At 41.0% G+C, this 16673-nt stretch overlaps 1 protein-coding gene and 1 long non-coding RNA gene across 7 annotated transcripts in view; one reads left to right on the top strand and one right to left on the bottom strand.

Moving 5' to 3' along the window:
* The window catches only part of SYNE2 (spectrin repeat containing nuclear envelope protein 2), a 320213-nt gene that overhangs the window by 87354 nt on the left and 216186 nt on the right, over positions 1 to 16673 (bottom strand). For 4 of the 6 annotated variants that reach the window (XM_077909580.1, XM_077909581.1, XM_077909582.1 and 1 more), the window contains 6 exons: positions 13468 to 13665; positions 12548 to 12622; positions 10985 to 11089; positions 8125 to 8211; positions 4353 to 4583; positions 351 to 533 (listed from right to left, as the gene is read on the bottom strand). In XM_077909580.1, coding sequence (XP_077765706.1) covers positions 351 to 533; positions 4353 to 4583; positions 8125 to 8211; positions 10985 to 11089; positions 12548 to 12622; positions 13468 to 13665 — 879 coding nt within the window. Of the gene's footprint in view, positions 1 to 350; positions 534 to 4352; positions 4584 to 4743; positions 4783 to 8124; positions 8212 to 10984; positions 11090 to 12547; positions 12623 to 13467; positions 13666 to 16673 lie in introns of those variants that run through there. The other 2 variants (XM_077909583.1, XM_077909585.1) reach the window with 2 other exon arrangements.
* Positions 4391 to 16118, top strand: LOC144320719 (uncharacterized). Its single transcript, XR_013386331.1, has 2 exons — positions 4391 to 4888; positions 14681 to 16118. It is a non-coding gene; the product is annotated as an uncharacterized LOC144320719 (long non-coding RNA).

The raw sequence follows: 16673 nt of genomic DNA, 5'->3' as shown, positions 1-16673 counted from the left end.
TTATATTTCTGATGTCAAATTTTAAACTTCTCTAAGAACTTCATTTTCCAGGTAATTGGAATAAACATATCTTTCAGACCTCATTACAAGCAAGAACAATCAATCCAATCAAACTAATCCAAGCCAAACCTACACTGTCACCAACAATAGCCTAGGTAGGAAAAACTGTAAGGCAAAATGGAATCAGTAACAAGAGTCAGTACAACCATCCGTCACAGCTTTAAGAGGCTTCATTCTTTCTTACTTAGTGTAATTCCTCTATAGCTGCTTTACCACCTCTGCCAGAATTCCTTCCTGGTGGCTCTACTGTATCGTCTACCCATACGCATCAATACATGGCCATGTTTTACCTGGTCTTCACTGTATTTCTCCTGAAGCATGATCTGGACTTTTTCCAAATTGCACTTCACAGTCTTTAGTTTCAAGGAAAGAGCTTCAGCCTCCTGCTGAGTGGCCCCACTGTCTCCTGGCCCTAGATCTTTGCAGCTCTCTAGCAGAGAGGCAACCTTGTGCTCGATGTCTGTTAGCATGGCCTAGGAAACAAAATCATTTAATTACTCATGGTTTTGGTCTTGAACAAATGTTATACTCTAAAATGAGTTAGATTCACTCTATCTACGTATGTGTAACAAGTCTCAGAAACACAGATTGGAAGAGACTTTGGGGGAAAAAAAACATTTCCCACATAATTCCTGAGCTTCTGGACAGGCGTACAATGAAAGCAACCTCACCTTGCAGATGCCACTCTCCAAATAATCTAAAATTCTATATTTTGGAATTCTATATATTTAGTACTCTATAATTACTTTAGAAAATACAGCTGGATGTATCCAGAATAGCATAGTGGTTAAGAACCCAGACACTGGGGCATCTGGTTGGCTCAGCTGGAAGAGCATGTGACTCTTGATCTTAGGGTAGTGAGTTCGAGCCCCATGTTGGGTGTAGAGATTACTTAAATAAATAAATAAACAAACAAACCTAAAGCAAAAAACAAACTAACAAAAAAACCCACAGACACAGGAAGTAGACTATCTGAATTCAGATCTCCTTAGCAGCCAGGTAAACTCAAACACCTTACTTTGTACAAATGTGTCTTCAGTCATCTGTAAAATGGGACAATAACAGAACTTACCTCCTAGGGTTACTCCAAGAAGTTAAGAGTTAAAAGTCCATGCACTTTGGCCAGTGCTTGACACACAGTCTATGGTGACTATTATTCCACCCCCTTCCCCGACCACCTTCCTAACCTTTTCCTGCTGGAATCCAAGGGTTGAGTCTTAATAGGAAAAGAACTTCACAGAACTCCTTGAAAGTTCCTCCCCTTGATCTTTTCCTTCCCTTTTTCAGGTCAAATAAACTTCCAAAATATCAGAAAATGACAGAAGAAATAATTTGGAACCTAAAACACTTAGTCATTGATACAATTGGCCGACTTACACACGGATCTAAAAATAAATCAGCTAGATGAAGTCAGTTTCCCTGTAAGTCACCGTCATCATATTCCTCCCCAACAGATCAAGGCTGCCCTCTTTTGCGCTCTGGAATCCAAATGCTCCCGTCTGCTGGGCTGGGCACAAAACGCAGCAGCGGCATTCAGATTCCCATTCCAGTACTGGGAGCATTTGTGCTAAAATTTGTGTGACTGAGAACAAGTTACACTCTTTGAGAGAAACCTTAGGAAAAACTATCCCTAAAATAACATTTTCAGGGGTGCCAGGCTGGCTTAGTCGGTAGAGCATGAGACTCTTGATCTCGAGGTTGTGAGTTTGAGCCCCATAGTGAGTGTAGGGATTGCTTAAAGATAAAAAAAAAAATCTCAAAAAACAAAAACAGATTTTCAAATATCTTCTTATAACTCCTCTATCTAAGCAAACTACTTATAACCTCCATAGATTCTTCTAAGCTTAAACAATATGTAATCATAGATTTTAGAGTGGCTACAGAGTATACTATAACATTGTGCTCCTTTTTTTCCATTTAGCTATTTTATATTTAATTTTTCAAGTGTCCACAGATGCATGCTTCCCAATTCCCACTTTACTAGCTACAAGTTGATGTTCCATGATTCATGTAACTTCCTTATTGGTAAGCCTGTAAGCTGGTTTCAGTTCTTCACCTTTGTAATTAACTCTGCCACAAACATTCTTCCCTTTCTGGGTTATTCTCATAGGATACAGTTAAAGTAATGGTGTTATTAGGTCAAATACAACGGATATTTTATATGTTGTCAGCTGACCTCCCAAAACACTGAGGCAATCAGGCAGGACAGTGGATCAAGAGTTTTCCAGGATGATATAATTTTTGCCAGAGTCACATGGGAACAACACAACAGCTGTTTCGATTCATATGTTTTTAATAATGAAGGCTGAACATTTCTTCTCCGATAATAAAATTACCAAATAAATTTTCTTCTTGACTGATCTGTTTGCTCCTGTCCTTTGGATATTTTCCCCAGGGGAACATCCATATTTTTTTACAGACTACTGGCAGGCTTTTTTATACGTTTCAATATGAAGTTGGATGTACCACGGTGTGATATAAGTGAGCCAAAGATGGCCCTGGTCTCCATGTTGCTTATTTTCTCACAGCAGGCCAGGACTACTAGCTCAAATCCTACTGGCACCAAACTGAAAGTGAGACCCCACATCTGGTCCCTATGGTTAAGATACAACTCCAAGGCTCTAAAAGACCCTAGCCTCTGTTGCCCTTTGGAGCTCTCTGACATCATCTAGACACACAAGCTCCTCTGGATTCCCTGCTCCCCTGGGAGTTCCTTTGCCTTCCTCCCCTTCCAGGATGTGGCCCCACCTCCATTTCTTGCCACAGCCTCTGGAAGGGCTCTCATAGAGAGGGACTTCCCAAGGCCTTGAGATCCTGCCAAAAAGTTGCCCAACTAAAGCTTGCTGTGTGCTACTGCCACCTTGTGGTTATGTCTTTCCCTTGCCAGCCCCCAAATCCTTGACCTCCCTGGCACTGGCAGAACACGGATTCTGGTGGTGATCAAGGAATCAGCATGAGGTCTGCCCAATCAGTAAGGCAATCAATTGGCCGAATCTATCCTGGAGGGCTTTAAGTGGCTGAGACTCAACATCTCAAACACCTCCGGTTCAATTTAGTACAACTCTGTGATATAGTATGCTACATCTTTTCCAGACTCCCTGTGCCTCATCAGCCAGGTCAAGTGGTAGTGCCAGTATTTTAGTGAACCCGCCCCATCAAAAGCTAACTTTTGGGGTCAGAGGTGGGAAGATGCCCAGGGAAGGTCAGGTACCTACCTGGGTACCCCATGAGGCAAGTGCTGGATATTATAAGACTGTGGGCCTGAGTGGAGAAAGCAGATGACTAAGGATGGGCCACCCCCAACCCCATAATGAGCTATAGCGGGAGGAGTTCCCTGTGGCCAGGCCAGTGATATGGTGTCCTCTGAGGGGATGTCATTCCTGCTGTCCGCTACAGCAGAAAAATGAGCCAATCAGGCAGAGACATCAGGTCAAGGTTGGTCTAAGCACCCTTGGGGAAGGCACTTCAATTATACTGCTATGATATCATTCTAGCTTCTCCCTGGAGGGATACAGAGATCCCCAACCTTTGGGCTGAGCTAGCAAATGTCACTCAAAGTGACTAAAGGCAAGGAAGTATATATTCCTGGCCCCCCAGTACCCCTCACCCCTCAAGCAAGGGTAGGACCATTCACAGTAAAATGGCAGCAAAGTGGGATGCCTGGGTGGCTCAGTGGTTGAGCAACTGCCTTTGGCTCAGGTCATGATCCCAGAGTCCCGGGATCGAGTCCCACATCAGGCTCCTCATGGGGAAACTGCCCCTCTCTCTGTGTCTCTCATGAATAAATAAATAAATAAAATCTTTTATTTAAAAAATGGCAACAAAGCCCTTTTGTGCTAGGAAAATCAGGATATTCAGTTTCATTTCGATTAATAAAAATTCAAAGAATTTATCATGAATACAATCACAGCACTTTTTATATACTTGATACACCAGACACTGGTTCTTGTACCTTATCTCATTTAACCCTGACAAAGTCCTATGAGATAACCGAGATAACCGACCACAGGAGGAAAATGAGGTGGAAAGCTAACGCCCTCAAGTTCACAGTTAACATGACAGAGCTAGATCAGGACTCTAGATTCTGGGCTCTTACTCATCAGTCTCTCCAAATACTCTGCTTACATAAATCTCCTCCAAGAATTACCCTGAGAACAAAAACTAGAGGCCAAGATAAATACAAGGGTAAGAGTAACAGAAGGAAACATACTGTTGCTTTAAGAGAAATTCACCCAGTCTTGGAAGGTGATTGGTGAAAAGGCTAACCATGAACTCCAACCCGTCGGCCTTACCTGGCACCCTACCAGCTGCTGTTCTACCAACTGCTGCATGTCTGCGTTTAATGTTTCCGGCTCGAATGCCACGTTGGCCTGGCGCAGCCACAGCTCCAGCTCGGCCACCTTGGTCTTGCAGACATGGAGGATTTCCGCAGGCTTGGACCTAGCTTTCTCCACCGTGGTCTCAAAAGCTCCTTGCTCGTTGGAAAAGCCCAGAGCAGCAGCCTTGACAGTAGGTGTGGCACCCTAAGATAAACCCAAAGATAATCCAGTAGTGAAAAGCCATGGAATCCCAAGTTTTCAGATAGGAGCTTGCAAAAACCTGTGAACTTCCAGCATTTCCTCAGTTAAAAGAAAACAAATCAATAGGGGCAGAAGAAGTAATAAAAAAAAAAAAAAACTGCACCTCCACACTCATAGCAACAATCATGTGACCTGGTGCTCCAGGTTTCCAAGCAGCCGATCTGCATGTACACAGGTAGTGTTCCCAGGCACGGAGAAGACAAATGGGCTCGCAGTTCATTAAACAGCAGGTGGGCCCCAGGAGACAGGTGAGTGTGAGTGAGAGGGTGTGCATGTGGGTGTGTGTCTCAAACTTCTCAGCGAATTGGCCAGTGTTTGAATTTGTGTGACACATGATTAAGCAATGCTTACGTTGCTGTGAGCTCTGATCACACAGAAAAAAAGGCACTTTACGCACCAGCTGGGATACAAGGAAATAGGCCATACACTTTACAAGTAGATTATAAGATATTTTGACTTTTTTTTTCTTTCCTAACATACATGCTATTACTCAACTAAATTTCTCCCTCTTAACAGTAGTGTGAGGAGGAGTCTGTTAAACCCCTGCCTTAAGCTCAGGTCATGATCTCAGGGCCCTGGGATTGAGCTCTCTGCTCAGCAGGAAGTCTGCTTCTCTCACTCCCTCTCCCTTTGTGCTCTCCCTTTCTCTCTCTCATATAAATAAATAAAAACTAAAAAAAAAAAAAAAAAAAAGTAGTGTGAGTCAAGTAATGATCTTCAGTGGGGTAATCTGGAAATTCTTTTCCTACTATTCAGAGAGAATCCCTGAAACTGTTTTTCACTATTCAGATACTCAAATATTATTAAGGACTAGATGCTTATACTATAGTATAAAGAAAGCATGATGAAAGATGTGTTCTTATTGAAACACCTGGGTTGCTTATTGATCCAAAAGAAAAATTTCTTCCAGATACCACATCAAGTATTCTATTAATGACACATTAGATATTTTCAATTTGGAAGTAAAAGATGATTTGATATACAGACAAATTTGCTTCCCACATCCTTTTCCAGAATATTGAAAGATTATATTGACCCTTCTAGAGAAATTCCCTCAGGAATAAGGATTTGTGTTTTGCTCTACAAAATTATTGATCTCAATATTTTATTGATTGTGATTATGATGAAATACGATATTTTCTATATAAGACTTTGTTAGCTAGATGTTAGCATCTAATAAGCACAATTTTGGCCAGGTGACAAAATCGCTCGCAAAGGTACAGCCTAACTCAACTCAAATGCACAAAAATTCCCAATTCTACAGAATTTTGTTTAAGCATAGAACTTTCAGTACAACAAAAGTAAACAAAGTAGGCAAGTGATAACAACAACATGCAGGGTGTGAAAATACTCCTTTTTCACACACATGGTGAGTATTAGGAAAGCTAGCTTAGCAGACGTGCCTCTGAATTGCACTTGTTCCCCTTGGCCATCTATTAACTTCACATATGTTTGTTCTTTACTGACAAAACACTATTTCTCCCTAGTTGAGGAAGTCTTCCCATGCCTTGTGTTTTTCTGCACAGTTGGCGCTATCCTTGGGAGTCACCGGTTTCAATTTTCTTTTTTAATCCTGATTTTTTTTTTTTTAAAAAAGCAACAGTTGTGTGATTTTACTGCCAGACACCAATTGCTAGTCATCTGATTAATGATTTTCTAGTTTTCAGATATTGCTACATCTTAGCGGCAAAGATTTGGGGAGTTTCTTTTTTGTCACCTGAGATAACAATTGATATTAATTAGTCTATGATAACAGGTTTACCATGGACCTTGTTTATTTGAAAACATTATTTGAGCACCTATCATACACCACACACATTTTTTAATGGCGATATTGAATTTCTATCCTTTTTCACTAACTCACTGAATTAATGAGAAGACAAGGAAGCCGGATAACTAATCTGGGCTTTATTTGCTAGTTATTTGAAACTGAAAAGAATCCAAAGGTGAACGAAAGAAAAAAAGAATATTTGCAACCATAGAAACCGCAATTGCTAAAGGTGGTCTGGGAACCCTGCCAGTAACCAGTTCACCCACCTCATTTTATAGTCAAAGAAACCCAAGTTCATTTAACGCTTAAGCAACTCACCTACCTCCCATTTCACCACTTTGCTTCTGGGAAGCTTGGGCCCAGATGTAAGTTACTTGTCTGAGGTCACACAACTCTGCAATCTTTTAATTCAGAGTCTACAGTTTTTTCCACAATCACACCCCTGCTAAACATCTTCTCTAACTTATAGCCCCAAATTCTAAAAGCAGAAATGATTTAAGTGGATGTTTTAGGATTACACATTTTGGGTGGCTAAAAAGTATTTCCACCAGTATTTCTTGTTAAAGAGCATTATATTAACTTCACAGAATAACTATGTTAGTAATACCCAACCCTTTACTGGGCTCTAGGGCCAGGCCACCATGCTAAGTGACACATGGACCCTCTCATTATTTCCCATCACAAGCCCTTATTATTCCCAGTGTACAGATGAGGAAACTGAGGTATGGTTAGGTTATTCAAATCTCCTAGGTCACCCAATGAGTAACAAGAACCAAGATGCAATCCCTGATTTCATTATGCCTTGGGGTCTTTAAGAATGTGAATGTTGCCAATGCTCTAGTATCCAAGTTCAGCTCTCACTTCAGTGAATGTCACACTGCTTGGTTTCTGTGTCAACATGCCACCAATCTATGTAACAGGATTCAGTTAAAATGCAAGCAAATTTTCTGGCAGTGGCCGTATTTCATGCTAAAATACCAACCCTTTAAATTTGCTCCCTAACATTTTACAGTCAATTCTACAAACATCTTTAAGTCTCCCCTACCTGCAGCACCACCACACACACTTGTTATAAAATGCAGGATCACCTGGCTAAAGTGCAGAGCTCCCTACACCTGCCCAGATATGAGCCGTGCTGCTGGGGTGGTGCTGGGGAGGCGAGTGATTTTGTGAGGCCAAACCTACCTTGCTTTCACATCTCTCAGCACTAAATGTTCAAATCAGGAAGGCAGATTAAAATATTCTAGGTTTGCTCCTTACTCTTCCACTTACCAGCTGTACTTTCATTCTTTAAATTTGTATTTCCTCATTTGTAAACTCATGGTAGGCATTTATCTACCTTATTTAATCTGAGGATTAAACAGCAAATATCCATGCCTCTTACATGATAGGCAGTTAATCAATATTAGCTCCCCTCCACTGTCAGGACCCTCCTAAGTTATATCTATAGAAGAAAGAAGTAGTTGGTGGAAAGGCTAGTTCACCATAATAAACAGTGAGCAAGTGATAAATCCTTCATTGCTGTGCCGTGCTTCCTTTCTATGTCAACATCTAATGGCAAATCTTCCAGTTCTCCAGCTTAACAGCACATATGAATATGTTAAAGTTCACAAAGAACTCCTGGCTTGATATGCAAAATATTGCAGAAAGCTTTCATCTCTGAGTGTTCGTCTAGGTACCCAAGCAGTTTGCTTATTTACCAACCGGACTTACCTCCTCTGTTTGGTTGGGACTCAGTGAATCTGGTGCAAGAATTTGTGCCATAGGATTATCACATGTGCTTATTTTCTCAACTGCTTCCTGTAAAGAAAAGAACCAGAGGTCCAGAAAACTTCCTGCTCTTGCTGCCATGTAAGCTACTCTTCCTGGACCAGCTCATTTTACACATCACCTGGTTGCAGAAATGTCCAGAAAATTCAGGTGCATTTAGAGAAAAGTTTGTTCATTAGGAAAAAAAAAAAAAATCAACTTCCTCAGGTTTGTCTTAATTTGAAAGACTTAAATTTTCTAAAGCTCTCTAGTTAATGAGGAACATATAAGGAAATCTATAGAATTCTGTATTTAAGTAGATTAATAAGAGAACCAAAAAAATTAAATGAAATTATATGATAAAGGCCACCTTTCAAATAATAGGGGAAAAGATTAATATATTAAATTTGGGAACTACTCAGGTATTTCATGAAAAAATATAACTGAATCCTTATCTTACTCCTAATAATGGATTCTAATTATATCTAATATTTATTTATTTATTTATTTATTTATTTATTTATTTATTTATCTATCTATCTATTTATTTATTTTTAGAGACAGTGAGAGCAGGGTGGGGTGGGGGGTGCTGAGGGGTAGAAGAAGAGAGAGAATCTTAAGCAGGCTCCACACCCAGTGTGGAGTACAACACAGGACTTGATCTCATGACCCTGAGATCATGACCTAAACTGAAATCAAGAGTCAGATGCTTAACTGACTGAGCCGCCCGGATGCCCCTATATCTAATATTTAAATGTAAAAGTTATGCCATAAAAATTCTTAAAAAAAAAAACAGTGAATCTTTTTCTAATCTAGGAGTGGAGAAGGACTTTTAAAGCATGATAAAGGAGAAAGAATGTTAGTATTAGCAACATAAAAAATGGTAATTTTTACTTTATAAAGCATCATAATCTAAGTTAAAAATGAAATAACAGACCAGGATAATAGCTTACAATGTATTACTGTTCTTAATATATATCCTTATAAGTCAGTAAAGAAAATATCAGACGCTGTGTAGAGAAAAATGTCAAATGGCATGAACAAGCAATTCATAAAAGAATACAAAAGTAGGAGCACCTGGGTAGCAGAGTTAGGTGTCTGACTCTTCGTTTCGGCTCAGGTCATGATCTCAGGTTCATGAGATCGAGCTCAACAGGGAAGAGAGAGAGAGAGAGACAGGCAGAGAGAGAAGCAGGCTCCATGCAGGGAACCTGACGTGGGACTTGATTCCAGGACTCCAGGATCATGCCCTGGGCTGAAGGTGGCGCTAAACTGCTGAGCCACCCGGGCTGCCCAGGAAGAACCAGTTTTGAAGGAAGTTGGTCAGATGAGCTGGAGATAAGAAAACACATTCAGGAAGAGAAATCTGTCAGCAAAGAAATGTAAAACAGATTCAAAGAAAGAGTCAAGACTAAAGGCTTGATGTGGGGATCACTGGCATAGAGATACTACCAAACCCATGGGAGAAGACAAAACTGCCCTGAGGGAAATGAAAGAAACACTGGGCAGATGTCTACCAGCAGGTGGATGGGGTGGGAGAAGGTGACAAAGGAGGGGCTGCAGGTAGGTGACAAGAAAACACAGAATTAAGAAAGTCAAAGGATCCCTGTATTTCAGGAAGAGATGTTGACAGTGTCTACTGCTGGAGAAATCAAAAAGGACTAGGACTAATAAAAAGGCACTAAACTGATGTTCCAGAAGTCAATGGCAGTTTAGCCAGGGGCAAAAATTTGATTACCCAAGGGGCCAAAGGTGAGAAGCCCCAAGTGAAGACTTTTAGTCATGAACAAGAGGAAGCCCAGTAATTGACCTGGGAAGCAGGATGGAGAAAGTCAAGGCATTCAAGTACCATGCTGAGCCCAGTACAGGACCTAAACATGTTAAAGTTCTTGCCATTTGCCAAACCGTGTTCGTTTGTGCATAAAAATGTGGTAAATCCTAAGCGGTTCAGAATGCTACGAGGATGAAGGGAAAGTGGAGGTTTCTTGAAGGAGGTGGAAGGTGAGATGGCCCTGGTGGATGAGCAGGATGCCTACAGGCAGGCTGGGAGAGAAAGGCATCGCGGGGATACAAAGCAGTTTCTGAAGACAGTCTGGGGTTTGGGGTGCTCAGTTTGTTTGGAAGGGCAGGACCCTGAGGGAGAAAACTTGCTAGAGAGTGGAGAGACCGACTACTTCTCAGAGAGGGAAGGAACACCTCAAGAGGCAGAGTCTGGAGCTGCAGGTACAGCAGAGCCCGGTACCAAGGTTTAACAAAAGGATTGGCAGAGCTCAGCCCCAGACAGGAGACAGGAGCGACAGGCATTCGGATCAGAGTGATGCTGGGATGTTTCAGGAACAAGGGAAAAACATCATTTTCACATTAGCTTATAATGACTTTCTAACGTAAGGGCATTTGAGACGCTGGAGAAGATTTGGAAGGTCGTAAAGAGCAAACATACACATTATATACTACTTTGCTCAAAAAGAGAATTAGGGGGAGACTCCTCCCCCAACTACTCCCAAAAAAGAGAGGTGTGTTAAATGCATAGAAACACTGCAGTGAGCCTTTTAAAGAGGGGCTCCTTTGTTAGTCTGAATTCACACATATGGAGTTCTCAGAAAATACTCTCCTATTATCACTGAGCACATAGTAGAACTGCAAATAATAAGCAGGTACTTGGCTGCTTTTGAATTTGTGCAAAGGTAATGGTGAGAAACAAAAAACTTTCAGCCCCAATAGTTTCCCTCCCCAAGAAATTTTTCAAAAAAGAAATTCTTTTGACTTACTTCCTTTACTATCCCTGCCAGCCTCCAACCACCATGTGTATTATGCTCAGTATTACCTGAATGATGGTTCCAGAGGACGAGGATGCTCTGTCTTCCTCCATGTCCCCATCATGCTTCCAGAGTAAAGACCCAGAAGATGGCTTTGCCTTCTTATCTCCATTCTAACACAATAATCAATTGATTAGCAAAGAAGTCATTTCCTACCACCCTAATAGCATCCTACTCATTGCTCCTGTAAAACTCAGATTACCAGGCAGTATAACTATAGCCCTTAATATCACCACCACCACCCCCCTTCACACACACACACCTATTTTTCATCTCTTTCTTTGGGTAACAAAATTACAGGAGTCCAAATGTGGTTGCTCTTCCTGAAGCCTAAAAGATACTCTGAAAAGTTGGAAGCTCACATCACTCAAAAAAGGATCTTCAAAATGGCAGTTTAGGAATTTAATCTGCTTTCGTAAATGTAACCTCAAATGCTCTCTTTAAATAATGGCCTGATAGGGGTGCCTGGGGGTTCAGTCAGTTAAGTGCCTGCCTTCGGCTCAAGTCATGATCCTAGGGCCCTGGGATCAAGCCCCGCCTTGAGGTTCCTCCTCAACAGAGAGTCTGCTTCTGTTCTCCCTCTCCCTCTGCTCCTCACTTTTTCTTTGCCCAACTCCACTCCCCCAACACCTGCTCTTTCTCTCAAGTAAATAAATAAACCTTAAAACAAACAAACAAACAAAAAACAGCTGATGAACATGTATTTTTGCTGTTGCCAAGGACAAGCAGTGGATATTATAAACATATTAGCTCAGAAGCAAATATAGATCGTATGTTAGAATTACACTGCTGTGCATTCTATTCTCCACCCGGGTACCTTTCTGTTCTCACTATTCCCTATTTTCACTATTTGCAAAGGGGCATAATCAGGTTATGAAGTTGTCTGATGGCCTGAGCATACAGTAAGCCCGTGCTCCCCCTGGTCTAACCAATCAGTTCCGTGGTGTCCTGGTCTAGGGGAGAGCAGGTTGTTCTGTGTGACAGTGGAGCTATTTAACAATCCATAAGATGAGCAGAGAAAGGGTCTAGTGGTTGCATGCGAGACATAAAGACAACAAATTGCTGCAATTTTCTTCCTTCAGGCATAAGACCCACCATAACTTTTAAAGTCTAAAATGGAAATTGATACCAGGAAGGACAACTGTTAAGTGTCTCATGCAATCAGTTCTCATGGAGTAGTAAGGAGTAGCAGCAGTAGTTGCTAACATTGACCATGCTGCTTCAGACTAAAAGAGTACTTCAAATCTGAAAAAATCAAGTTCTAAGAAAGCACCCAAGGAGTGCCCACCAAACAACATACTCTCGAAATTCCAGAGAAAGTCCTCAGAAGTTGGATACAACCAAGAACTTCATCTGCTCCCTCACGCTAACAAGTGCGTCTGAATTACATTTATCCCGCTCGGGAATGAAGTGGATTTAGATGCACTTAACACTAATACTGTAAGAGAACGGCTTCAATCACTATTATAAAACATTGGCATTAAAGTTTAAAATGTGTTGCTATTCATTTTAAGATCTTCCCACTGAACTGAACTTCTAACAAGATTTAATGAGAAAATCATGTTCCTTACTTCACTCTTCAGGGAGCTCTCTTCCACCTCTTCCTTGAGTGCCGGGAGGAAAGACATGGAACTTATTTTGTTCAACTGAAAGGCAAGGCATACACACCTGTAGCCGGGTTGCTGTTCAACATCACTGGGATCCTAGCCTGGCTATGCTTTTATGTAGCTTATTTTTTACTCACTTCATTCAAGATATCCACCCACCCAGGTAGCCTCATCCAGCCAAATATCAGGACTCCATCAAATTTTATATCCCTTTCACCTGTGCTGCTTCCTGTGGCCCCTCATCCAACAGTTCAAAATGGTATCCATTGATGTGGACTCGGGGTGGACTTAGAGAAGTGCTGGGTCCATTTTTGAGTTTACGCTGAGCTCAGGGATCAAGCCCCGCCCTGGGCTCCCTCCTCAGCAGAGAGTCTGCTTCTGCTTCTCCCTCTCCCTCTGGACGAAGGACGAAGGCACTTCAGGGGTAGCTCCCACCCACCTGCCTATGGGATTGCATATACATCTCAAGTAACTTGGGCATAGGAATTCCAGGTTGAGGGGATCCCTGGGTGGCTCAGCGGTTTAGCGCCTGCCTTTGGCCCAGGGCACAATCCTGGAGTCCCGGGATCGAGTCCCGCGTCGGGCTCCCGGCATGGAGCCTGCTTCTCCCTCCTCCTGTGTCTCTGCCTCTCTCTCTCTCTCTATGTCTATCATAAATAAATAAATAAATCTTTAAAAAAAAAAAAAAAGGAATTCCAGGTTGAGTCCAGAACAGACACACCCCAAGGATTCACATTCCCTATTGAACAATCTCAGAGTATCTCCACTTTTAAAATTCCTTATAGGTCAGCGACGAAATGCCACAGGTTTTACAGGTGAAAAATAACACCAATTTAATACTCCTGTGGGAAGTGGGGTCAACATTAGCCTAAAGTCCTACCCACCTTCCACTCAGAAGCATCCCTCTCAGCCACTCCTTCCTCCTCTGATGCTCCAGTTGATGGCATTTCTTGTTCTGATTCTTGCTGGTCCTGCTGTAAATGCTGGTGAAGGTTTAGTATGGCAGCCTTCAAGTCCACCAGCAGGTCCTCTCTCTTCTGGGTCAAACTCAGAATCTGCTTTTCCATACCTTTGATATTTCCCTGTGCAGAAAGAGTGTTTGCATTGCTGTGGGCTGCCTGAGGCCTCTGCATGCCCCCAGGAGCTTGCATCAATCGGTATGAGGGATGATGAGTTTTCTGTGCTGTTTGGTTTGCAGAGCCAGGAGTGAGTGTCAGGTAGGCTTCCTCCCCATCCTGGTTGCCTTTCTCAATGACCTGGTGAGGGCTTATAAGCTCCCCTTATAGGATGACTTAGCTTCACCTACCACCTGACACTTGGTCCATCAGTTCTCTGGGGGTCAAGCCAAGGCTCAGAGATTTGTAAAAAGTTTTTTTTGTGGGGGGCCTGTGGTGTGCAGCCAGGGCTGGGAGCCACCTCTCTAGTGGCAACAGGACTGACTGCCAGAACCCACAGGGCCCTGGCTCAGGAAATGTCCCAGGCGATTTGTAAGCAGACTTGGGAATGACAGAGTGGAAACAAGGTGAGAAATCTCACACTTCCATTATTGCTTCTGGAGCCATCTTTACTCTTACTTAATTCATTTACTTTTTCCTCACAAATTTTCCTACAAAATGGGAATAAACAAGCAAATAAAGGTAGTGTGAAGTGTAACTTACCATAGGAATGATGGACACATGATCCCAAGCTTTATAACGTTACTTTAAAATTTTGTAATTGATGGGTGGAAATAAAATATCTTATATGTGATAGAAGTACACTTGCCCATTGTCCATCTAAGACAAAACAGAACTATGGAATCCTAGATTTGGAGCAGGTGTCTAATCTAACATCCTCCTCTCTTAACACCCCCGAAAGGCAACATTCCACCTTTGCCTTGGCCTTGCAATCAGTGCATCAGAAGACAACCTGCTCCTTATCAGCAAGCCTTCAAGTATTGGAATTTTTGTTCCTAATATATTCCTCTATTCACTGCTCATTCATTTGTTCCTTCCTTCCTTCCTTCCTTCTTTCTTTCTTTCTACTCATTGATCCATCCATCCCACAGATATTCATAAAAATCATTAATTTTTTTTTTTTTTTTTTTTTTTTTTACAGAGAAGCTTAACATGTCTCTACGAATAAGTGAGAGTTCTGAAGTCCAGGAAGGTGATTTTTTCTAGAGCTGCAGCTAGCCAGTGACAGAGCAGAGACCTGGACTTCCTGACACCCATACCCATGGCTCTTCTGCTGCTACTGCACACATTCTGACCAGTAACTCTATTCTGTCTGAAGTTAAACATCTTGTGATTGCTTTGGGAAATGATAACTGAATGAAATAGGAGTTGGCAGTGCTATGTGTCCATTTCCAATAAACACTAAATTTCAGAGGTATAATGCCTCCCAACAGACATAATACTACAGTCATTAGAAAAACCCTACAAGAAACAGAACAGTCTGTACACCAGCATTATAGAGGCACAGGAGGGCACACAGTGGCCATTCTCAAAAGTGGAATCTGTGGACCCATGGGGGTTCACATTCCACGAGGTCAAGATCATTTTCATTGTAATATGAAAATGTTATTTGCCCTTTTCACTCTGTTGGCATTTTTCACTCTTTGATGATGCAAAAGCAATGGTGGGTAAAACTACTTGCACTTTATATGAATCAAGACAGGGATAGTAACTGTATTAATTTAGATCCTTCGCTATCAAGTGCTCAACTGTTTAAAAAAAAAAGGCATTTTCACTTAAGAATGTCCTTGATAAAGAACATGCATTTCAAATATTCTGTGTGACAAAGTGGAAAGCATGCAGAATGCACTTCTGCTGTGTGCCAAAGTATGATGATGGAGGGAAAAGCTCTGTGTGAGCAGAACTACCCAATTTTGTCATAAAATGCTATTTTTACTTAAAAAAATAGTTGCTAAGCTATACATATATAGAAATACAGATTTTTCTGAAGAGATAAATGTTAATATTAATAAATATGAATTTTTGAATATTAACTACTGAAATGTCGACATATTTGGAAGATCTATGTAACTAGTGAAACAATATTTTCCGAATGATCAAGCATGATGTCCTAAAACCATGCATAGTTAGAAGATCTAAGCACAGACAGAACAATGGATCTTAATACAAGAGCATGAAAAGTTCATTGACATGCCTTTGGATTCCATTTAACAAACGTATCTATGAGTAACTCTTACTTGTTAGAGTTTAGTGTAATTTCAAAGAATGTCCACAATTATTCAAAAGGTTATTAGAATATTCCTTTCTTTTCCAAGTACATGTTGTTGAGAGGTTGGATTGTTTTTATATACTTCAAACACAGCTACATACCTCAACAGATGGAATGCAGAAACAGAAGGAAATCTAGCTGTCTTCTACCAAGCCAGATTTAAGAAATTTGCAAAAACGTAAAACAAGGTCACTCCTCTCACTACATTTTCTTTTGGAAACTGTAATTTCTTCCATAAAAATATGTTATTTCTACCAATATGTAATGGGGTTATTATTGTTATTTTAAAATAAACTAAATTATTTTTATATTTCTGAGTTTTAATTTCTATATTAGTAGATATGATTCATATAAACTAAAGCTCTCTGGGATCCTCATTTTTTTTTTAACATAATGGGAAATTTAATAGATTTACAATATTGAGTCTTCAATGTTGAGTCTATCCTACTGAGTCCACCTCTGAGTCCACCACCTAGTGTGGTATGTCCCCTTAGGCTCCTCTGTAAGTAATTTGCTTTAGACCTCACAGTAGTAAGGGTCACAACCTGGCTTTGAATACCATAGCATTCGCCTACCCAATCATCTTGATAGTAGGATAAAAGCAGCTCTTCACAATGCTTGGCACACAATCATTTGTTGTTGTTGTTGTTGTTGTTGTTATAGAAGTACTAATTTAAAACCAAAGACTAAAAAAAAGAAAACCCTAAGCAGTAGATGGTTAACATGTACACCACTGTAACTGGGTAATTGTAATTAGGATATTGCTAATCATGGTATATGGAAATACTACTTAGTATATGAAACTCTTCATTACAACAGTGTTTAGGGTCTTTACCTATAATGTAAAGCCCAGCCCGCCCATACT

This window comes from Canis aureus, chromosome 9 (assembly GCF_053574225.1).
Source record: "Canis aureus isolate CA01 chromosome 9, VMU_Caureus_v.1.0, whole genome shotgun sequence".
NCBI classification, from domain to species: domain Eukaryota; kingdom Metazoa; phylum Chordata; class Mammalia; order Carnivora; family Canidae; genus Canis; species Canis aureus.
The sequence above is the reverse complement of the archived record's forward strand: the minus strand, read 5'-3'. Positions and strand labels throughout refer to the sequence as shown.